This window comes from Dothidotthia symphoricarpi (genome assembly GCF_010015815.1).
Source record: "Dothidotthia symphoricarpi CBS 119687 unplaced genomic scaffold P153scaffold_12, whole genome shotgun sequence".
Lineage (NCBI taxonomy): Eukaryota > Fungi > Ascomycota > Dothideomycetes > Pleosporales > Dothidotthiaceae > Dothidotthia > Dothidotthia symphoricarpi.
In genome coordinates this window covers 1,217,285-1,238,882 of record NW_022985019.1, presented here as the reverse complement: position 1 = coordinate 1,238,882, position 21,598 = coordinate 1,217,285, and the positions used below count along the sequence as shown (strand labels likewise).

The 21,598-nt window shown below is 52.4% G+C and overlaps 8 protein-coding genes across 8 annotated transcripts; 4 read left to right on the top strand and 4 right to left on the bottom strand.

The window, feature by feature from the left end:
* Positions 1-74: 74 nt before the first annotated feature.
* On the bottom strand, positions 75-3,435 carry P153DRAFT_423858 (uncharacterized protein). Its single transcript, XM_033672455.1, has 6 exons — positions 2,230-3,435; positions 1,779-2,179; positions 1,673-1,731; positions 803-1,001; positions 400-750; positions 75-338 (listed from the first exon to the last, which is right to left on the bottom strand). Exons 1-6 carry the CDS (start codon positions 3,298-3,300, stop codon positions 149-151), a joined length of 2,271 nt encoding a protein of 756 aa, XP_033523094.1. The 5' UTR covers positions 3,301-3,435; the 3' UTR covers positions 75-148.
* A 250-nt stretch (positions 3,436-3,685) lies between these two features.
* P153DRAFT_367794 (uncharacterized protein) lies at positions 3,686-4,695 on the bottom strand. The gene has a single exon (XM_033668363.1). It carries the CDS (start codon positions 4,578-4,580, stop codon positions 3,918-3,920), a length of 663 nt encoding a protein of 220 aa, XP_033523093.1. The 5' UTR covers positions 4,581-4,695; the 3' UTR covers positions 3,686-3,917.
* Positions 4,696-5,271: 576 nt separating this feature from the next.
* On the bottom strand, positions 5,272-6,547 carry P153DRAFT_367792 (uncharacterized protein). The gene is made up of 6 exons (XM_033668362.1): positions 6,399-6,547; positions 6,049-6,255; positions 5,987-5,995; positions 5,856-5,919; positions 5,752-5,809; positions 5,272-5,704 (listed from the first exon to the last, which is right to left on the bottom strand). Exons 1-6 carry the CDS (start codon positions 6,447-6,449, stop codon positions 5,581-5,583), a joined length of 513 nt encoding a protein of 170 aa, XP_033523092.1. The 5' UTR covers positions 6,450-6,547; the 3' UTR covers positions 5,272-5,580.
* Positions 6,548-7,233: 686 nt separating this feature from the next.
* Positions 7,234-9,821, top strand: P153DRAFT_292651 (uncharacterized protein; the record flags this gene model as incomplete). Its single annotated transcript, XM_033663846.1, has 3 exons — positions 7,234-7,838; positions 7,886-9,535; positions 9,605-9,821. 3 exons carry the CDS (start codon positions 7,234-7,236, stop codon positions 9,819-9,821), a joined length of 2,472 nt encoding a protein of 823 aa, XP_033523091.1.
* Positions 9,822-11,543: 1,722 nt separating this feature from the next.
* Positions 11,544-14,628, top strand: P153DRAFT_367787 (uncharacterized protein). The gene is made up of 5 exons (XM_033668361.1): positions 11,544-11,605; positions 11,831-12,547; positions 12,607-12,674; positions 12,721-12,960; positions 14,360-14,628. The coding sequence occupies exons 2-5, from the start codon at positions 11,927-11,929 to the stop codon at positions 14,460-14,462; spliced, it is 1,032 nt and encodes a 343-aa protein (XP_033523090.1). The 5' UTR covers positions 11,544-11,605; positions 11,831-11,926; the 3' UTR covers positions 14,463-14,628.
* Positions 14,629-14,851: 223 nt separating this feature from the next.
* P153DRAFT_397744 (Peroxin-3) lies at positions 14,852-16,831 on the top strand. Its single transcript, XM_033671580.1, has 3 exons — positions 14,852-15,225; positions 15,282-16,055; positions 16,108-16,831. Exons 1-3 carry the CDS (start codon positions 15,068-15,070, stop codon positions 16,745-16,747), a joined length of 1,572 nt encoding a protein of 523 aa, XP_033523089.1. The 5' UTR covers positions 14,852-15,067; the 3' UTR covers positions 16,748-16,831.
* A 70-nt stretch (positions 16,832-16,901) lies between these two features.
* P153DRAFT_397743 (glycosyltransferase family 8 protein) lies at positions 16,902-18,336 on the top strand (the record flags this gene model as incomplete). Its single annotated transcript, XM_033671579.1, has 1 exon — positions 16,902-18,336. Exon 1 carries the CDS (start codon positions 17,026-17,028, stop codon positions 18,334-18,336), a length of 1,311 nt encoding a protein of 436 aa, XP_033523088.1. The 5' UTR covers positions 16,902-17,025.
* Positions 18,337-18,810: 474 nt separating this feature from the next.
* On the bottom strand, positions 18,811-21,181 carry P153DRAFT_386811 (uncharacterized protein; the record flags this gene model as incomplete). Its single annotated transcript, XM_033670574.1, has 5 exons — positions 18,811-19,078; positions 19,132-19,230; positions 19,286-20,280; positions 20,332-20,780; positions 20,827-21,181. The coding sequence occupies 5 exons, from the start codon at positions 21,179-21,181 to the stop codon at positions 18,811-18,813; spliced, it is 2,166 nt and encodes a 721-aa protein (XP_033523087.1).
* Between the last annotated feature and the right edge of the window lie 417 nt (positions 21,182-21,598).

The following is a 21,598-nucleotide window of genomic DNA, read 5'->3' as shown; positions in this document are numbered from 1 at the left end:
AGCACTATATCAATTGCTTGAAAATCAAACAAACATACTCGAGGATGACGAAGTGAAATTTCAAGATCAAACTTAAAAAAAGCTAGTTATCGAAACATCATAACTAACCCCACAGATGAGGTTAAATTCTCACGCAAACTTCGACATTCTACTCCAACGTATCATCCTCATGGAATACCAGAGCCCTGACCTCGATGCTCTCCCTCTTCTCCCTTTCCCCCGTCCCAGGGACATGGAATGCTGTATGCGGGACCCTCCTCGCCCTGCCATCAAGCTTCGAGTCAAAGCACTTGATCAGTATTACCTCATCAGGCGTAAGCCCAGACTTGTAGAACCATCTGTCCCAGACCTCATTAGCGTCGACATTGTATGATCATCCACACCATCCCTATAACTCACCGATGTCCAGCGTCATATTTTACGCTAAGCGTCTCACCCCTACGATTCGGGTAGATCAACTCCATGACGACCAAGTCCTTTTCACCCACACTGCTTGCCTCTGCAACACCCAACGGATCACGCTGTATAGTCTTGATAGGGCGCCACACGTTGATAATTTGCACGCGGCTCTGGAGTAACTTTTCTGCTTCTTCGGGTAGATGGTGCGGCACGCGTGAGATTGCTGCGGCATATGACTGGTCGATATGCACGCGCTGGACTGGACCACGAAGCTCTCTGCTTGCTGACTTGTCATCAGGCGCTGGGCGACGAATAGTGTGGTCGAAGATGAAGATGCGGGACGCGCCAGTGCTTCGAAAAATCAGCAAGAACATGAGATAGTGTGCGATATACAGGTACGCACGCATCCTTGAGCAGCTGTTCAGTCTCCTTATAATATCTGTCCTTGATCTGTTTGTCGTCGAGGAAGTCTTTTTCCACGCTGGTGTGCGTGTAGAACTGGAAGCCGTTCACATCAAGCGAGTATTCACTCTCGTGACCTTTGACATCGCGGACCGTCACGAGATGTTCCTCGGACGGTCGGTCGTAAGTTTCCGGCCTACCTATATAGGTAGGGTGGGGAGGCGAGCCGTCTTCATTTGGTTTGTAGTAGTTCAAGACTGTTTGAACGTCATGAGGCCCTGTGGCATTGCGGGAAACGGATGACTGGAGAGTCTCCGGTGTATATGTTGGTGCCGGGGTTGGTGAGAAGACTGCTGCAGTAGCCATATTGCTCGAGTTGTCGAAGGAAATGTTGTTTTATGATTATTCTATTTGCCAAAGTTATATCCTCCTTATATACGCCTTTCATGAAGCATTGGAGGTTCGCCGGATATGTCAGCGAAACGGATTCCCCGCAAGCACGCAATGCACCCAGTCAACTATGCGAACGCATTAGAAATGCTACAGTCGTATCATGTCTGCCATACACTTTTGGCGTATCTCGCTTGTCGTACATGGAACGATTCTACAATTCTCATTGGACATGCTGATCCTGCTGATAAATTCATTGATTTGTAGAGAGTACACCTGACGATACAGTGCTGATATCACATCATCTGGTGCACCCTCTTGAACAACGCAACTGTCTTACTGCTCAAAAAGAGGTCGAGTGTTTGGCATGTGAAACTCGAATGCCTGGCTACGTGAATCTAAGTTTTGATAGGAACGTGAACCAATCTCGTCACGGATGTGCCATCGTCCATAATTCTGATTTCATCCTCTATCCTGTAACCCCTCCATCTTGGGATGAGCCTGATCCACACATACCAATACAAGAATCCAAAGACGATGCTAGAAAATAGTCAGCGGTGTTTGATCTGTAAGAGAACGGTTCTTACACGCTGATTCCTACGACTGCATACGTCGCATACCAAATGTGCCCATCCCTCGTTCCGTCTCTTGGTGGGAAAAAGGGAGCAGCGAGTAATGCAACGCTCAAGACAATGCGCAGCACAATAGCCAAAGTTAAGGCTTTGAAAGGTCGTTTGAGATCGGGTCGGGCATATCTAAGCCAGAGCAGTCCAGCTGACATCGCCAATGCGAAGATCTGACCTGGGTAACCTTCCACCTCGAGTATGAACGAGTAGACTTCCCCAGAGGCAGGAAGAACGATCACTAGCAGCGAAGGAATGTAGTGCACAATGAGTCCACCAAGTGGTGCATTGAAGGGCTTGGAAGATGCGAGGAGGTCGGAGAAAGGCAGAAAGCCCTGCCGTGCGATCTCCTGGTTGAGTCGAGCCTAACCTCATGAGTCAATGTCGTTTTGGCAACGAAGTTAAGTGAACCTACGAGCGCGAAGGTAACAACCATGACGTTACCGGCTCCTGACAACGCCACAGCGAGCGGTAACAACACCCTTCCCACTGTGGCACCGAAAACCTTCTCGAAGAACAAAGCCGCAATGAGCTCCTTGCTTTGCTTGATCTCATCTAAAGGTATGACGATGAAATATGCAACATTGATAAGAGAATATAAAACGCATGCTGTGACAAGCGCGGTGATAGAGACCGACTTGAGTGTCCGTACTGGATCGCGGACTTCATTCATGACGTTGTTGACGTTCTGCAAACCCGCGTATGAGTAGAAGACTTTGAAAAGTGCTGTGCAGATGACGCCCCAGCTCCATTCCGTGTCTTGCCACAGATCTGATCCTGCTGGGAAATGGCTCCTCCGCCCGTCGAGCCCCTGTGGCCGAAACACGACTACGAAGAGACCAGAGAGAATCATGAAGATTACTAGGCCGACCTTGATCCATCCGAGGAAGTTCTGGATCCGGATACCGGTTTGCATGAAGCATCCGTGTACAATTGTGATCGCAGTGAGTAGACAAACTGCGAGAGTTTTGCGTAGAAAGTCCGAAGCCTGAACGCCAAACGCGTACAGCGTGTATTGTGCAAACACAATGCAATTGCTCGCGGTGAAGCCTAGAATCACAGCCTGGACGGCCATCATAGTGCTTGCGAGATATCGTGGCTTGCGGAACGTGAATTCCAAATACACCTTCTCTCCACCACTGCGAGGGAGCATGCATCCATACTCCAAGCTCACAGCGAGTCCACACGCTGCGATTATGGCTCCCAGAATCCAAAGCGACAGACTCAAGCCCACACTTCCGACCTCTTTGACGATGACACCTGGAGTCGCGAAAATACCGCTGCCGATGACGCGTGAAATGACGAGGATGTAGGCACTCGGCCAGGAGATTGTCCTCCCAAGCGTTGATGTTTCTGGCAGCACATCATCCTCGATAGATCGTGAGACGCCTTCTGAAATCGGAGAATCATCGACCTCGCCGTATGTTTTTGAGGTATCAGTGCTCGAGTTTGGCGTGAGCAGAGGTTGTTGCTCTACGGAAGACATGGTTGATTGTTACGAATCCAACCGCTGCCACGGTTCTCCTGGCATCGCGAGCATAAATCATACTGGCGGTTGCGACATGCAGCCCCAATACTCGATTGTCAGCAGCTGGCATCATACGTGAGCTGAATGTCGCGGTTTCAGGGTGTTGGAAGGGCTGTGTTGTCTACGCGTTGATTGGTGCACATAGCATGTGTGACATCACGCAATTGTGAGCAGCACTGACGCGTTCCAGTCACTTTCCAGAACAAAGGTACTCCATGGCGAATGGCCAGCCCATGGCCAGTTATCACTCCCAACACAATGACGTGACCTTTGGGACGCGGTAGCAGTCAGGACAAACCGTCCTCACCACCGCGCGCCATCTCTTTCCCGGTGTCAAAGCTCTCGCATGATGCAGGAAGCCATGTCGCGCCCCAACATGACGGACGGATACGTCTTACAGATAACAATGGACTATTCAACGTCCTCAGAACTACATCACCGAATCCAGAAAACTGATATCGAGAAAGCCCACAACCAGGATATCTTTCACCCATCAACATCCGGTTCAAAATCATACCCATAAACAATAGCATCCACCTTCCTCCCAGGATAACTCTTCAAGACACCACATTTCCTCACCCTCCCAATCCTCTCGAATCCCAAAGAATCCCAGATACGACAAGACGCGACATTCGTCTCATAGACCAGGTTGAACACTGAATACGTGAAACCCTGCGTGTAAGAATCAGCTCGATCCACACAGATTCCTGTTCACCACCAACATGGAGCTTCAGAAACAAGGGTTGTTTACGCACCAATCTCGGTGCCCACTCAAGATACGTCTGCCCCAGCGCCTTACCCACGCCCCGATTCCGACTCCCCTCCGTAACCAAAAACCCGCCATTACACACATGACTGCTGCGCCCGGGGTAGTTTGGCTTGACGTAAAAGCTGCCTAGGCAGATGCTCGGCCAGTTCGAGTCCGCAACGTCGTCCACACTTTCGACGTCGCCCAACAGCATGACAGCTGCGAAACAGGCAAACCAGTATGCGCCAAAGGCATCTGCGGGCAGCGCTGTGGTCATGGGGTAAGTGTCGCCTTTTGAGACTTCGAGGGCAAGTTGCGAGGCAAGGTAGGCGGTTAGGGCGGGTGGGGGCTGGGAGGGAGATGTGAATGCTAGGATAGTGGCGCGGGTGTGGCCATCTTTCAACGTGATATGTTTGGAGGAGATGGTGGGTGGTGGTGCTTGGTTGAGGGGAATGGGGGGTGAGGTTGGGTCGTCTAGCATTGCTGGCATGGTGAGGTGAGTTGGATATGTTGGTATCAGTAGCTTGTGGGAGGCTATTTTAGGTTGTTGGTTATGTGCTTGAAGGCTGATTGTTATGTGTTTGATGGCTGTTTGTAGGGTGTGCCAAGGTACATGTTAGAAGGGCGATCGAAATTTGGCCGAATATGAAGCTCGATAGACGGGAACTAATCCGGTAGTGCTTGGTATTGCGATATCGGCGATAAACGGCTTGACTATCGTCCACCGCGGCAAGCCAAGAGAGATACTAGGGCGATGTCGATGTACTCGAACCTTCACAATTAATGACATAAAGTTGAGTGCCAGCTCGGCCCCAATCCCAATCAACTCAAACCAAACAAACTTTCGGAAGAAAAAAGAAGGTACAGATCCAAGCTACAAAAGGGGTTAGAAAAAGAAACTATCACAACAACCGACTGATCGATCGATTGATTGTGAGTTTGGTCCTCTGCCTGATCCACCCTCTACTGGTAATCTCATGCACCCGGTCTTGTTAGAGGCATCTTGAGAGCGGCGAAGATGGGATGGAAGATGAGGCAGAAGGAAATAAATAAAGCAGATTAGCTTTGACAAACCTCAAGAAGTCAGTGTCACGTTGAAATTTGATCCTCTAAGGTCAACACTTCGAGCAGGTGATCAATCATAGGGCAAAATTTGATTGTGGTATTGATACCAGTGACTACCGCTCAATATACAAACCCAATACCCAAGGGATTGCTTCCCAACACTATTATACTTGGGGATGTTTGACTGTCATTCGTAGGGATATCTTGCGCGTTTTACCAACATCCTTCGCACGGACAGATACTTTCGGCCGTGTATTCTCGTTCAGATAGCGATTCCAAGCTACAACAGCCGCACGCCGTATTGGATCGATCTTCTGCTGTGCAGAAGACAGTTCCTCGGTATTCTCTTCATTTTCATCTTCGCGGAACACCGTATCCTGGCCTGATCATGCGGCTGTCAGAAACATGCTGTCGGGACAGCTGCTCTACAAAGACTTGCCGCTAGCCGAGTCAACCCTAGAGCGGAGGTCGGCAGCAGTGGAGCCAGATGTGGAGAAGTAGCGCGAGAAGACGGGCTGGATGAACGAGCGGAAGATGATCTGAGCGCCGCTGTGAAGCGTTAGCCTATGTCGAGTGGATTTAGAGAATAGACATACCCAGTCTGGGGAAGAGCCATCCACAGGATGAGGACGAACTTGAAAGTGTAGTAAAAGGCTGTCTGTGTTAGTTTTTCTCTTGGTGATGTGATGTGTGTACTCACGGAACCAGTAGACAGCGTTGATGGCGCTCTCAAAAACGGTCAGGAAAGCGAAAGTCACCCAGTACTGAACTGTCGTTAGTATGCTGATTCTTCCGGATGTCATTTGAATGATCCAAGGTAGGAATACGCACCGTGAGCCACTGCGAACGGGTTAGTAAAGATCAATAAATGGGGCAGATGAATTTCAACTCACCTGAGTGTCATCGACCTTGCTCGCACTGAACAAAGCTTGCATGGAGTAGAAGCCGGGAATGATGAAACCAGCAAAGTTGACGAGAAACTCTCCACCAATGTTGAAGAAGATGAGGAAGAAGTAAAGGCCAGCGAGACCAAGAACGCCGTAGACCTTGGGGACTGAGGTCTGCTTCTCCAAGTTGTTGAGGGCGGGGTACTTGGACAGCTGGAACACGGCAATGTCAGCACACAACCTCCAAACTTCGAGTCGTAGTATTTTTAGGACGGCTCTCGTGGATAGCGAAGATTGCCATGGTGTTGCAATTCTCGTCCCAGCCACTGTGTCTTGCTCGCAGTGGAAACGCTTACCTCCTTGTCGAGCTGCGAAAGCTGGGCCTGGGCTCTATCCTGAACAGACATGATGTGGTGTGTTGTAGGTGAAGTTTGTGAGGAAAGTGTGAAAGTAGAGAGGTACGAGTGGTTTCGTGTGTAGTGGTGAAGAATGGAGTGCAACAGATGTGTCCTTTGCTTGGAAGAGAATGACAGCGGAATTGTGGGTTGTAAAAGCGGCCCGCGTCATCACTTAGCGATACGTCACCCTGTCACAAGCCAGGATGGCAGTTGCATTGCATGCGACTCCATTGTCGAGACAATCGCGAATATGTTTGTGCAGTCACAAACGCGCTGACATATTTCTTGGGCTAGTTTCTTTTTCCAACCGCTCATCTTCTAGTGCATTGAATGTGCGGAGGGACGAAATTACGATGATGAGCATCACGTGGTCAGGCTAACCGCATCGCGGCTGGTTGCCTGCGAAGCAAGAGCGATCGTAAACATGCAGCTCTTCGACACAACAAAGTCGACATCAGCAACGGACGACGCCCGCCACGCTTTTGGAGTCTGGATATCCTTTGCTTAATATTCTACTCTTCAGCGCGCGTGACAACGATCACGGCTCGATTGGATGCCCTCATCGCTCTATCCTAACCACACAGAGACGTGTTGAGCCATCTGGAACCCGATTTTTTGACTCGACCCGTGCCTGGACGTCCCACACAAAGCGCATCGAGTTCGCGTCTTTTCTTGGATCCATCCGCCTTGTATGCATAGACATTATCGCGCGTTCCTCCCCGTCTAAGCGCCGTTGCTATCCGGTTGTTTTGGTGTAAACACAACCTACATCTGCCAACCCGGCTTACATAGCATGGCCGCCGTCCACCGCCGATCACGATCAACCACGTCCATGTCGACCAGAAGCAACCGACCGCCATCGCGCGCCTCGACGACGAGTGTGCATTCTTTTGAGCAATTTTCCCAGCAATCGCAACCACCGCGACCGACCCACTACCAGCATCAGCCACACCAGCAGCAGCAACATCAATATACCCAAGCCTTCACCAGCGAGCCGCTACAACCCGCCCTGTTGCAGGCCGCGCAGCATGTCAGTGCACAGGACAATCTCATCAACATGTCGCTGGAGAGCGTGCAGCAGTATCTCGGCTACCCGTCAGAGCCAACTCCAAACGCGTCCCAATCCAACGGTCTGCCTGCCACGCCCATGGACGCACACGCATATCACAACTCCATGTCCCAACAATCGCAAGCCCAGCAGTTCATGGCACCACACATCGACGCGGAAGAAAAGAAGAAGAAGAGTTCTGCGTCGGGAAGCGCGACGAACGACAAGGAACTGCGACAGATGCTTCAGCAGAACGAGGGTCGCAAGCTGAAAGACGTTGCTGCCGAGGTTATCCAGACGGACAGGACATCAAAGGCGGAAAAGTCGAAGCAGCTCTTCGCCATGCTCTGGTATGTTTGTGTCTTCTACATCATGGGATCGTGCTGACAGTCGATAGGTTGCGCTCTGTTTGCCGTCTTGCAAAGACGTCTGTCCCACGCAATCGCGTCTACTCCAAGTACGCGGAACGCTGTGGTACCGAGCGAGTCATCCCCCTCAACCCAGCCTCTTTTGGGAAGCTTGTTCGGGTCATCTTCCCCGGCATCCAGACTAGACGCCTCGGTGTACGCGGAGAGTCCAAGTACCACTACGTCGATCTGGCCCTCATCAATGACTTGGACGACGTGGAGGAGCTAAGCCGGCCAAGCACAGGCGCCATGACACACCATACGATGAAGCGCCCGCAGTCAACAGGCCCCAGGCTCGACTTCAGCTCCCTGCCACGGCTACCTGCAGACAATGCACCATTCCCACCCCGCGACACTGGCCTGGAATCTCTGAACAGCAACTACGCCCCCGCAGGCTCGAAGGGTTTACTATTCACCGATATATACTCTAATCATTTCCAGCCCTCCAACGCCCGCACAAGAACAGCCTACGAACACGAGCTCAGATTTCCTACGCCAGAGGTTCTCGGCTCGCCAGACGCGTTGCAAATAGAGCTTCCCGACATCACACCATATCTGCCAGCGCGGACAGATCCAGACTCGGCTGACAATCTGGTGGCAATGTACCGCTCGCACGTAACCTCGCTAGTCGACTCGGTGCGCTTCTGCAAGGAGAAACAATTCTTCCGCCTTTTTGGCACGTTTCATGGCACGTTAACGGTACCGGTCCAGAAGCTCTTCGCAGCGCCCGAGCTAGCCCCATGGATCAAGGAGTGCGACTGGTTGATGTACCAAAAGATGATTCGTAACGTGTCGCAGCTGGTCCTGCAGGTTGCGCCTCCGCCTGTCCTTCGATTCCTCGACAACGTCGCTAAAACGCTACATGCACACATCAGCAAGCTGTTTCAGCCACTGCCGGTCCATGTCCTTGAGGCAAAGCTAGAGCCAGCAACATTGTACGCTCATCTCCTGCGTCAGATGCTGCGGGTCAACTCAACAGCACACGCCGCCGCCGTCATGCTTACCACGGACAACCACCGTACGCAAATGTATGCCGACTGGCTCCAGCATGTCAACCTGAAGCGAATCATTGCGAACGAGCTACCAGAGTCATGCGCCCACGAGGAGGTGTACAACATCCTGACAACCGAAATTCGATCCATGCTTGGCCCTATTCCGCAAGACATTCAGCTCCCCAACGGCACCGTTTATCGAGCGCAATCCCCCGATCCTCCCGCCGACCCCAACGAGTCGGTCATCGATCGCATAGCCAGTTTCCTGACCAAGCTTCCGTTCCGCTTTCCCAACGCGCCCGCCCGCACAATACTACACTGCGTTAACTCGCTTGGAGCAGCGGCTCTACGAGAGATCACAGTTGAGAATGGAGTCAGCTTCCAAGGATGGTGGCTGACGAAGGTTTTTGTGGACGAGATGGCACAATGGTTAGCGTCGCTGGGAGGATTTCTTGGACACAGCCCACCAAACTGGAACTCGCCTACATTATCGCCTGGAGTGGATGAGTCTGTCAATAATGGCTTGACCAATGGTGGTAGCGGGAGCAACAACGACAGCAGATATAGCAGCATAGAAGCTGACTTTGGTCCCGATCAGTCCTTCATGTCGACGACCAGCAACGTCACCATGCAGGACCCCGGGGCCGCGTCCCAAGATGGTGAGTTCTCCTACTTCCTCTGTACTTCTCCTTGACCAAGTTGATTAACTAACACAAGATGCTCAGTCAATGCTGGACGCCTTTCTCAACAGTACGAACCGATGAGCTTCAACTTCGACTACGACCTGCACGCGGGTCAGCAAGAATCGAATCTCGACGATAGCGGCATCGGCATGCTCGACGACGGTATCGACGCCAAGTTTGCAAGTAAAATGCAGCAGAGTCTCAAGCACCACCTGGCGCAACAACAACGACACTCTGCAGGAGTCAGCTAGTAACGTTTGAGGCTGTCGCTGTTTACACAGCGCAGCAAGAAAGTCACCATTTCTGTAGTCACTCCGACTTGAGATGACGAAGACGAAAGAGTTGAAACAAGGAAATAGATGTGTAGATATAGGAGTTGTCTTATCGTTTTTACGCGCCACGACGTCTTATCTTCTTACGAGGATTCGCAGAGCACGACCATGATGCTCTCACGACGTCGACGATTGTCATGATTGGAATTGGAAAACACGATTTGTCCCTTGGGGATTGAAGAGCGTGTGTAGTTTGTAATTTTTGCTGTATTGGCCGCGTTTACCCCCAGCCTACGGGCCTGGGGATGTGGGCGTTGTTTGGCTTGGCTTGTTTTGGCTTGTTTTAGCACTTGTATGTGCAAGGGCGTTGCATTTGGTTGCTTGGATGGGTTGGGTTGGGTTGGACTGGAGTTGGCGTCTTTGGATTTTGACGTCTATTGTTATGTCGTGTGGCGAGATTTGAGTTCTCGTGTATTGTGGTTGTGGCTGGTAGAACATTGCATCGGGGGCTTTTCTGAATTAGGAAGAGGGGGTTTGGATAGGAGCTGGATTTGGGACAGAACATATGGCGTAGTCCCCAGTCGGTTATGACGGAGAATTGACTGCCTGTCTACTTCAAAATCCTGGTTTTTGACGTGACTCACTCTTTCTGAAATTTGTACGTGTTCTGTGTACTTGTGTAAACTCATATTCCAGCGTGTCTCGACCAGGAAAGGCCCTGCCATGGCCAATCGAAATATCAGGAGATCAATTTCGTGATTGAGCACTGAATTCTATCTGACATTCGGCTACAAGGTAGTTGTTTTCTACTTATGAAATTATTCTAGTGTTCTGTCAATATACACATTGTTGTCACATTTTGATTTCCTCTGATTTCTATCGCTTTGCCTCCCAAAGTTAATTCACAATTTCTTACCTCTCACTATTTCGATTTGCCGAGAAGAAGCCCTGTTGCACAGGATGATAGCAACGGCACTTGGTCGAATATGACGCTTAGTCGGGAAGTGTCGTCTGGATGGTTCTCTGACGATATGCAGTGCTGCTGCGAGTCATTTCATATTGTCAAAACATGCTGTTTGGGAGATACATGCGTGCATACGGACCGAAAAAGACCTCAAGTATGTGCTGTTGAAGGTCTTCTTGACGATCACGACGACGTGTCGTGACTTCCGGCGCGAACACGTTGACACTTGACCCCATCGGGTCTAGCATTCTCCACCCGTTGCTGTCGAACTCCAAGTCATCACAGCCTTGTCTGCCGGCATAACGTTTCAATCGCTGGCACCATCCATCCACCTGCAGCTCGCTTCGCTTATTGGAGATGCTGCGTTCCTGCCCGACGTCGTGTTGCCGTGCCCAATATCGACCGAGGCTGGACTTTGTCTCGCCAATCAATCGCGCCTCACTCTGGTCGCCGCGCGACGTGTCGTTCGTTCACGGACTCGCGATGCCCGCCACATCAAGTTCGTCGGTTGTGTGATGGTGGAGTGTATGGATCGCGCGTGAACCCTGACGTCAATTCCAGCTCATGCTAACTCTTCTTCGACACCGGCTTCGTGGTGTCAATACTTTTGGAACCCGTCTACCGATATTGCGGTTGCCTGACGGGTTTCTCTCTTTCGACATATCGATCTGGCACCGTGTTTACGTGTGCTGAGAACCATCCATCTGTCCTTCTGAGTCGCGAAACGTTCGACTAGGAAGCGTAACACTACTACTTTCTACGGCGGGAGATAATCTGGAACTCTCTGGTTTTAACACATGTAAGCAAGTCTGAAAGCGCTCACCCGATACAAAAAGCAACGTTATGGGCGAATTCAGGGTGTGACAACAGGTTGATGCATGCCTCCATGTGGGAGTCCTTTCATTCGTCAACCACCAATTGTCAAGGAGATATGGAAGATAGCAGCTTCACTATTCGGGTACCTGCAGCGTCTATCAATATATCAGATCTTGCGGTCTTACTATCAGGCTGACTCCTCGAATAGTGAGAACGAACGTGAACTTCATGCTGATACAGGTACCTGGAACGGTAATTCTGATCATCCAGCAAGCTCATCCAACCTCCAACCTCCGTAATCAACATGAAACACGACGAAGGGGCATCATTCCCAGATATGCCACTCATCAGGCGAGTCCATCCGACCAGCGACGAGACGCCACCCTGGGTTGGCATCTTTTTCGTTCCGTCAGTCGGCTCCGATGAGCTGGCCGAGCAGCTCAAAGCCAGGTACCCGCAATGTCAGACTCTTCGCGAGAGAAAACACATGGCCGCGATCGAATTCCTCAAGCTCGAACTCGACCGGATACAGTCGGAGAGACTGGCGGCGAACTCCACTACCCAGAGCATCCTCGAGTGCGCGCCTTCCGCTAGCCCGATGACCTCCGTCTGCTACGATGAAACTGTCGAGGGACATAGCTGTCCGGAAAGCGTTCACATGTCAGACTCGCCCGCTAGATCAAGAAAGCTTTCATCAGGCGCGGAGCTTGATGCGCGACAGACGAAGTCACGGAGTGCGAAAGCCCAGCGTCTTCCGACAGACACAGCAGCCACAGCGCATGGTCAGCAGTTTGTTTTCAACGCTGCAGATGGACGGACGATGGAGCCGAAGACAAAGAGAAAGATGACTGTGCAAGAGAAGGGCGAATACAAAAGGACAAGAAAGCGCGGTGCATGCCCGAAATGCCGGCGCCACAAGGAGAAGGTGATTGCGCAGACGTTCAGAGCTTCCATATAAGCAAAGTCGGGTCTAACTCAACACAGTGCACGCACACAATTGACCACGCTGTACAACTTGACGGTTTAGAAAAGCCGGCGAAAGCAACGAAAAGGTGGGTAGAGTACGACACTATCAGCAATCGCTAACCGTCTGTACAGGAGGAGCTCAATGTGTCCTACAACGGATGAGGTGATTTTTAACAAGTCACACAGATCCGAGCACGCATCTGACGTCCGTCACCTCGCTTCCGATCTTCCGAAACAGCTTCAACTCCAAGTTTCAGGCCAACCGGCATTTCACCACACGTCGAGCGAGGTTCCAACTCGTGGTGATATCGTGCTGGTCGACGCGCAGCGAGAAGTCGATCTGCGAAGCAGGGATGGCTCTGAGAGATCTGGGTACGTACACTATCCCAGTCAGACGTCAACAGATAGCTATGGAATGCTGCCCGGTAATTTGGAAACCCCATGGACCACTTTCTCTACTCGCTCCAGTTCGGATGCCTTCCAACCGGGGTACGCAGAATCCGCGTATGACTGGCGACAGGCCCAAGGCGCTTTTCCAATATCTCCCGTTTCTGGATATCCTTCTGCAGGCTTTCCACAGGCGCTTGTTTATGGTCAATTCGAAACTTGGCCACATGGACAGGACCCTTGTTTGGACGGAGCGGACACTGCCTGACCTTCTTTGCCACAAATGGATGCCCGCTGATACGATACCTGGATGACTAACCTTCTCCGTCCTTGTGGTTTTCGCGTCGTCATCCGGAGTCTAGGCAGGACACCCTTGAGGCCGTTGCCTGGGGATTAGCATCTTCTGCTAATCTCTCTTTCTCCTTCTTTGGATTCCATAATCAAGGACCGCCCAAATAACATCAGCCATCACTTCAAGAGTCAGCCTAGTTACTGCCACTTTAATATTCGACCTAATGTTGCAATTTTGGTTTCTTACAAATCCACCCGGGAGTGCCATATCTGGAATACACACATACCTGAGGAGCGGGTTGGTATCCACAATTCGGGAAGTTGAGGATGCATTTCCTATGCACTACTACGTATACGACGAATTTCTTTATTTCCTTTCTCTCCATTGGTCTCAACCCTCCACCGGGAAGCATACCTCGGATCCTTAATGCCCGGAATGGAATATTAATGAACTGTATCACTGGACGCGCGCATTTGACGCAAAAATAATTATCACGCGGTCATGCATCATCTGCCTAGACATGATAGATTCAAGGTTGATCATTGTACTCATACGGGCTATAACTAGATGGGAAGTGTTTTGCGACTTGGGTTCCTCGCGAGCATTCGTAGCCAACTGACAGATTACTTGTGTCGCGCGAAAGCTAAAGATGGTACGTTAACGAAACAGTCTATCCAATTGATACCCGAGCTGGGATTTTCCGTTCTTTTTCTGGCAATCAGCCCACTGTCCACCCGTCTTGTCCATTCTCTTTTCATCCTCCGATGGTTCGTCATGGTCTAGGATTGCGCATAAAACATGGTTTCACAGCTGTATCCTCAGTACCAGGTGCTGGATGTAATGTAGTATCATGGTTTACCCACCAACGTCAGGCCTTTCCCGGAAGGATCCTCTATCTTTTCACTGGGCATGGCTGGATGTCAGGTCATGTTCTTCTATAATCACTTCTCTTTTTTTGTTCAAGGGCTAGAATTGCTAGTTCTCATTTCCTTGTCTTGACCCAAATACCCCGGCTTCCACGCTATCACCCCATGGACCTATCGGCCGACGGGCATCAACCCATTTTTACAAAGTCTAACAGCTGCTTTACAGAACACCGTCATCCGTCAACTCTCAAGAAACGGCGGACTCATATCTGCCTGTCGCCCAGATACCGGCAGTTATGTCTGCGGCAAAGCGAGGGAGGGATGGCTAGCGTTTGGTTCGAATACATGTATATACGGGGGACCACAGTAAGCGGGCTTGAATACATCTAGGCTGAGGTATTTGGGAGTCGATGGAGTTGTACCAGTTCAGAGTGAGAATGTATACATAAGCGATAAGGAAGGATGGTGTATTTTATGATTTTCGTACGACAGGACCCAAGTCAACGCAGTACATGAAGTAAACTTGCCAAATTTCCCAATATTATGACAGACCACCACAACAATGTCAGTAAACTATTGTGACGTTTATAGTCGACTGCTTTGATTCTGGATGGAATTAAGGATGGAGTTGATGTTGCACCCCGGCAATGGCAGTCACGATCACGGTCCCAATGACGATACCTCGGCTCGTCGAAGCGCAGCAACGCATCGCGCCTCGCCGCCATCGATCCACTCATCCCATCAACAAGCCATCCACACTCTTCTCCACGCCATCTCCGCCCTTACCGCGATACTCAAAGCCCACCCACAGCTCGCACCGTCGCGCGAGTCGCCAGCAGCGTGGACGTGCCGTGCCGCACCGCGCTATCTCTACCTATCTCAACCCAACCCACCTAACACACACCCAACACTACGCTCCCCCCGATAATCCAAAATGCTACAATCCTCCCGCCGCTGGCTGAAGCGGAATCGCACCCCCTTCGCCATTGGAGCGGGTGTGTTGGGCGCGGGGTACATGGTGGGCCAGTATGTGCTGGGGAAGCTGGGGGATGCGAGGGCGCGTATGGGCGAGGAGAGGGTTGCCAGGGAGAAGTATGTCATCATGCATACGACTGTGAGCTGTTATGTTTGCTAATTGACATGTCCAGCCTCCGCCGGCGCTTTGAACAAAACCAACAAGACTGCACCTTCACCGTGCTCGCCATCCTGCCCACAGCGACGGAAAACATACTCGATGCGATCCCCGTCGAGCGCGTGCTGGAGGAGCTACAACGCCAAAAGGCGGAACGACTATCGCGCAGTGTAGGGCCAAGCGAGATTGCGAGCTCGGCACCGCCGAGCGTTGTTGACGGGGGGGACGACGACGCGCGCAGCTCGAGCATGCAGACGGAAAGCTACATCCACGCCAGCCAGGTGGTGACGGAGGGGGACGATGGCACGCCGGGAAATGCAGAGGTCCCCGAGGAGAGGAAGAGCAGGAAGAGCACAAAGAGCAAGGCGCAGCTGTGGAACGAGATGAAGATCACCTCCATCACGCGCGCCTTCACCCTCCTCTACACTCTTTCTCTTCTCACGCTGCTTACACGTATTCAGCTCAATCTGCTGGGTCGCCGGAACTACCTCGCTTCGGTTGTGTCGCTTGCTGCGCCGCAGGAGGCGTCGAAGATCAATCTTGAGAATCACGATGATGACGGGTTTGAGCACGCGTACGGCAACGACTTTGAGACGAACAGACGTTATTTGAGCCTCAGCTGGTGGCTTCTACATCGGGGGTGCATAGAATTGATCGAGAAGGTGCAGGCAGCCGTGACCGAGGTGTTTGGCCTGCTGAACCCGCGCGAGGAGATATCGCTGGAGAAGCTGTCGGAGCTTACACTGGAAGTCCGGAAGCGCGTTGAAGGCGCCACCGAAGCCGAGCGACGGTACATTTTCCCCTCCACACACATCTCACGTATTGTACTGACACACTGCTAGAACCAGCAAATGGCTACGCTACCTGCTCCCCTCGGCTGACCAAGAAGACTTCGTCCTCCGCGAATCTGGCATGACGGAACCTACCTCCCCAACTACCACGTCCTCGCTCCGCCGCCTCATCGACGAAACAAGCGACCTCGTCGACTCCCCCGCCTTCTCCCATGTCCTCACCCTCCTCCTCGACGCCGCATTCAGCCACCTCATTGACGTCAAAATCTCCTCGCTCAGCTACAAGATCCCGCCCGTCAGCGAGAGCACGGCGCGTATTCAAGAGCTGGTCGGCGACGGCGCGAAAGCGAAGGTTGCGAGCTCGCTGGCCGTGTTCTGCAGGCAGGCGCATGGCATTGGGTCGGGCGCGAATAATGAGTACCTGCAGGCTGTGGAGAGTGTGGGCGCGTTGGAGGCGTTTGCCGCGGTGGTGTATAGCAGTAATTTTGAGTTTGAGAGTCCCGAGGTGGTCGTCGAGACACGGGCGTTGATGACGCTCGAGGGTCCGGAGAGTGTGATGGTGGGGAATGTCGGGCTTGTGCAGGGCGAGCGTGAGGGGGGGAGTCGGGGGGTTACGTTGGGGGGCGATGATGGGTTTGAGAGTGCGTGGGGGAAGGCGGTTGCGAAGGAGGATGATGGGCTGGTTTATTAGTGCGGTAATTTGATGGAATAGGTAATGTGTATGTATAATGGGCGTTGGTGGAGTGATTGTGAAAGATACCCGCAAATTGATTTCCTGCTTCGACTCAATCTCATCTCATCTCCAAGTCTAATGTATATTCCCCTTCCGACGCACGCCTCGGAACTCGGAACTCATGACGTCAACATCACTACAACATCCCCCCATCCCATCCCATACCATCTATCACTCCACCACGAAAACACGTCCCTTCTCCCCTTGCACTTGCAAGGACCACCTGTTCCTCCAAAATGACAAATTCAACCTCCAAAAACGCTTACATCACCCTCCTAACCCGGCCCTCCTACCTCGCCGGCGCCCTCCTCCTCGCCCACACACTGCACACGCACTCCCCTACCACCCCGCTCATAATAACCTACACGCCCGAAACCCTCCCCGAGCCATGTATCGAGGCGTTCCGCAAGGAGGCACAGTACTCGAATATCCTGCTACACGCGGTGGAGCATCTGCGGTTGCCGGACGATGGGTCTGCGCATGGCATGGTCGCGGAGCGGTTCGTAGATACGTGGACGAAATTGCGGGTATTTGAGGTATATGACGCTGAGGGGGAAGTGGGCGGGTTCGAGCGGCTGTGCTGGCTGGACGCGGATATGATGGTCTTCTCCAACCCGAGTCCACTTGTGTTTAACGAGAAGAACGATGAGTACCTTATGGGCGGAGACGCACTGCGCATGATGGCCACACACGTATGTTGCTGCAACCTGGACCACGACTCCTGGGCCCCGGACACATGGACACCGCAAAACTGCGCACTCACGCACCTCACCTCCCCATCCCAGATCCCAGACGTAAAGTCCGAGCCCCAAACAATGGCAGACTTCAACTCAGGAACCTTCCTCTACCGCCCGTCCCGCGCCCTCTCCGAGTTCGTAACACAACAGTTCAACGACCTCGGCAACGCGAAACTCCGCGCTATGAAGTTCCCAGACCAGGACTTCCTCAACGCGGCGTTTGCGGGCCGTTGGGCGAGTCTGAGTTGGCGCGCTAACGCGCTCAAGACGTGGCGGTACTGGCACACTAACATATGGCGCGACGACCAGGTCGCTGTGCTGCATTACATTGTGGATAAACCGTGGGCGGCGCGCGTTAAGGGGGATGGGACGGCGGGGTATCTGGGGAAAGACGGGGCGACGCATGGTTGGTGGTGGGATGCGTATAACCGCTGGTATACGGAGAGGGAGGCGCAGGGCGAGACGGACTTGCTGGGTGTGGTGGGACGATATGTAGCGGGTGAGAAGGGGGAGATGGACGACGAGATGCGGGCTGTGGGGGGTGGGGCGCAGGACTTTGCGAAGAAATGGGTGGGTGGGAAGGAGGTGGAGGCAGAGTCAAAGACGCAGACACAGCAAACTGACGAAGAGGGGAAAGGGAAAGAGAAAGAAAAAGTCGATGCAATCGATTCCAACCCCGACGCTCCCATCTTCCATAAACGCGGGCTTGGGGAACGCGGTCATGGTCCTGTGGTGAGGGGTGGGGGTGGACTGAGAGGTGGGCTGAGAGGGAGGGGCAGGGGCGAGGGGTGGTGCGTTATGCAAGATTAGATAGATTTCGGGGGTACAGAGAGGATTTGGTTAGGGGGGTGGGAAGGAAAGGAAAAGTTTTGGTTTTGGTTTTGGTTTTGTGTGTTTAGATGGGTTGGGATGGGTTAGACGGTTTGGTGCAGATGTTCAAAGGCAAAAGTTATTCTTCACAACACTGAAACATACTGATACGGCACAACTCAGTCTTAAAGAGCGTGAATATGTCACATAAGAATTCTGCAAAGGGACGGTTCCATGTTGTTTGGCTTTTGGCCAAGAGTCTAAAGAAAAGGGCAAGGAGGGAAACTTATCTTCCCGTTCCATGTTGTATGTTCTACGCATAACTTGCCCAAAAACATCATCGTTCCGCGCCTTGCAAGGTGGCAGTCAGCCAGTTCATGCGCGAACTTCCGCCTCGCGTCAGGAGCGGTCAGAATGTACTCTCCATGTCCCGCTCGCCTGCTCGACGTCCCCATGTCGTGCCCATCACTTCCTTCAACCGAACAGATCGATCAGATCCACGCCCTTGCTCTCACCCTCCTCATCCACCTCTTCATACTGCAGAACTCGTCGTCCGGTGTATACACCCTGACCCTGAGCCGAGCCCATACCCTGACGGCCGATACTAGGACCCGCTGCGGGAGTGGGAATAGGAGTGGGATCTGATGCAGCGCGATTCGCCAGCACGACGTGTCCATTGCATAGGGTCTGTGGGCCGCGGAGTTCGCTGGCAAATGTACGGGGAGGCGGAAAAGGTGGGGCACTAGGATTGTTTGGTCAGTAAGACAGTCTGTACGAGGGTGTGGGGGAGTGTACCTGCGGATCGGTGGTTGATGCTGTGTTGGTGGGTTTGCTGGTCGAGCAAGGGGGACGGACTGCTGCTGTACCGCCGCTCTTAAGTGGGGAGGGAGGGACCTGCCGTGCGGAGTCAGTGATTGTGAGTGGAAAGGAGATGCGATAGACGCCGTACCTGCGCACTGGCTCGTCAGCCTGCCGCTGCTGTTGTGTTGACTGCACGCTTTGCGCCAGGATCGGCGTCAACTGCTCGCTGTGACGCGCCGACTGCATCTCCATCCGCCCGAGCTGCATGCCCCGATTAATCAAGTTCTCGGGATGATCTACGTCGCGCAAGAAGTCCAGCTCCGGGCTGTCGAGAGGGATCCGGCCATTGCGCATCCGGCTGAGAGCGAGCTGCGTGCGATGACAAGCCGCGTAACCTTCGAGGAAAGATATCTCGCGGTCTTGAGCCGTCATCGTGCGCTCATTTACCGGAGTCTCGTGAACCTTCGGCGAGGCAGTGCTACCGGCAGCGAATCCACGCTCGTACTCCCTCTGCGAAATCTGAGTTTCGATCTCTGGTGCGACTTTCTCACGCACTTCAGACTCGAGCGACGTCCGAATGATTGCTTTGTATTGCTGTTCGCGGAGGGTCTGGGCGCTCTCCTGCATACGGAGACGGTTGATTTGGTCGGCGATCTTCCCTTCGATATCTGCAATGCGCTTCTTGACAGCCAACTCGGCTTCACGCTGTATCCGCTCGACCTCAACATCAGTCATGTGGCGGACGCCATCCTTGTCGAGCTGGTAGTGGAGTTGCTTCTGGCCCTCACTAAGAAAAACTTCAAGCTGCTCGATCTTCTGCTCGCGGAAGTGCAGGTCGCGCTCCTTCTGCTGGACTTTCGCCTTGGCCGCGATAACTTCAGACTGTTTGTGGAGGAGGTCGGCGAGCATCATTGACAGTGCAGCGTCCATCTCGCCCTGCTTCTCAGTCTCGATCGTCTTTCGCAGATCAGCGTTCTTCCTACGCTCTATCTCAAGCTCGCTGCGGCCTTTCATGAGCCTGGCACTCATTCGGGCGAGCTCCTCGCGGTCTGCGTCGGCACGGTTGGCCTGATACGGCTGCATGAAGCGGGGAGCGCGTGGAGGTTCAAACGGACGGAGGTTTTCGGCTGGCAGTGCTGGATGCTGTAGACTGTCAGTCAGGGTGTTGCTTGAATACGACGGTGATGTGCACACCTTTGAGCCAAGGGGGCCAGCATGATGTAGTGCTGACGCATTGAATCCAGGACGCAGATGTGGTGGCATAGTACGAGTCGACTCTGAATGAACTGGTGTCTCAACAGCAGTGTCCTCGTCGTCGTCGACGGTGCAGTCTGGAGTGTTAGCCTCCGCATTAGACTTGCTCTGCTCAGTCGATGCAACTCCACCGTCCCCATTGATCTCTGTATGAACTTCAGCGGATTGATGGTCAACCGCAGTAGTATCGTCAGGAATGGCAGATGTCGGATATGAGTCAGTGGTGTCTGTCCGCTCGCTGTCCTGGACGCAAGTTTGATCCTCGTCGATGGTGGGGTCCATTGGGAGGTTCACAACGTCTTGATGCTGTGTCAAGTCCTCCGTCTGCTCAATTGCAAGATGTTCGATGTCTTCTTTCTCACTATCCGGATGCACAGTGGTCAACGGCTCTGACAAGTATTAGTGATTTGCTTAGATATTGTAACTTACACCTACTAGTGATTTCACCGTCCTTGACTTCAGAAAGCTCCGATTCCCTGGCGATCGGTTTGTCTTCTCGAATCACAATGCTCTCATGCACAACCTCACCGATTTCGCCGTCCTCAAGAGATGTGTCGTCTCCTACGTGAGGCGCAGTAAGCTTGGAGGGCGACTCCAGTTCTACGCCCTCACCGATTGGTGTGGCCTCAAATTCAGGAACTTGGTCGGACTCCTCAGCTGGTATGGCGGCCTCCGACTTGTATTCGACATCGATATCGGCCTCTGTTGTAGTAACGTCGTTGACGAAAACCAAATTGGCGTTAGCAACAGGCTCAGCGACGATGCCATCGTTCTCAGTAGAAGAAGACATTTGGCAGGAGCTGACAATGTACTGATGAAGCCGTCAATGAGTGAGTAAAGCGTTCGTAGCTCAGACAGAGTTTCGAGCTTTGTTGCAGACGGCTGGCGATTGGTGGAAAGGGCCAGCAACCAGAGGCATGCGAAAAAGAAAAGAAAAGATAATATTCTTGACCTTAATATATGTTGCTGAGATGTTGATCCGAGAACCAAGCCGCGGGAATAGGTAGTTGAAGGGAGATATCGGAGGAGTTGCTTTTGTAGTCAAACGTAATTGTGGAAATGAGTACAAAGGTAATACATAAAATTAATTTAGACGAGAGAAGTAGGCGCGGTAAGAACGAGAGCTCGAACTAAGGTAATAGAAAGACAGACCGTCACAGCTCAGTGCGAAGAGTATAGTAGAAGCGGTGAGTGTATGAGACAGGTG

What these genes read in the sequence shown, in the direction of transcription:
- P153DRAFT_423858 (XM_033672455.1), bottom strand. Translation starts at nt 3,300, where the DNA reads ATGTCTTCCGTAGAGCAACAACCTCTGCTCACGCCAAACTCGAGCACT. An exon ending in TGGTTGTTACCTTCGCGCTC is followed by an intron (nt 2,180 to 2,229) that starts GTAGGTTCACTT and finishes TCATGAGGTTAG; the next exon opens with GCTCGACTCAACCAGGAGAT. An exon ending in AAATATGACGCTGGACATCG is followed by an intron (nt 339 to 399) that starts GTGAGTTATAGG and finishes GGTCTGGGACAG; the next exon opens with ATGGTTCTACAAGTCTGGGC.
- P153DRAFT_367794 (XM_033668363.1), bottom strand. Translation starts at nt 4,580, where the DNA reads ATGCCAGCAATGCTAGACGACCCAACCTCACCCCCCATTCCCCTCAAC.
- P153DRAFT_367792 (XM_033668362.1), bottom strand. Translation starts at nt 6,449, where the DNA reads ATGTCTGTTCAGGATAGAGCCCAGGCCCAGCTTTCGCAGCTCGACAAG. An exon ending in CAACGCTGTCTACTGGTTCC is followed by an intron (nt 5,810 to 5,855) that starts GTGAGTACACAC and finishes TAACACAGACAG; the next exon opens with CCTTTTACTACACTTTCAAG. An exon ending in ATGGCTCTTCCCCAGACTGG is followed by an intron (nt 5,705 to 5,751) that starts GTATGTCTATTC and finishes AACGCTTCACAG; the next exon opens with CGGCGCTCAGATCATCTTCC.
- P153DRAFT_367787 (XM_033668361.1), top strand. Translation starts at nt 11,927, where the DNA reads ATGAAACACGACGAAGGGGCATCATTCCCAGATATGCCACTCATCAGG. An exon ending in GCCGGCGCCACAAGGAGAAG is followed by an intron (nt 12,548 to 12,606) that starts GTGATTGCGCAG and finishes AACTCAACACAG; the next exon opens with TGCACGCACACAATTGACCA. An exon ending in CCGGCGAAAGCAACGAAAAG is followed by an intron (nt 12,675 to 12,720) that starts GTGGGTAGAGTA and finishes CCGTCTGTACAG; the next exon opens with GAGGAGCTCAATGTGTCCTA.
- P153DRAFT_397744 (XM_033671580.1), top strand. Translation starts at nt 15,068, where the DNA reads ATGCTACAATCCTCCCGCCGCTGGCTGAAGCGGAATCGCACCCCCTTC. An exon ending in GAGAGGGTTGCCAGGGAGAA is followed by an intron (nt 15,226 to 15,281) that starts GTATGTCATCAT and finishes TGACATGTCCAG; the next exon opens with CCTCCGCCGGCGCTTTGAAC. An exon ending in GCCACCGAAGCCGAGCGACG is followed by an intron (nt 16,056 to 16,107) that starts GTACATTTTCCC and finishes ACACACTGCTAG; the next exon opens with AACCAGCAAATGGCTACGCT.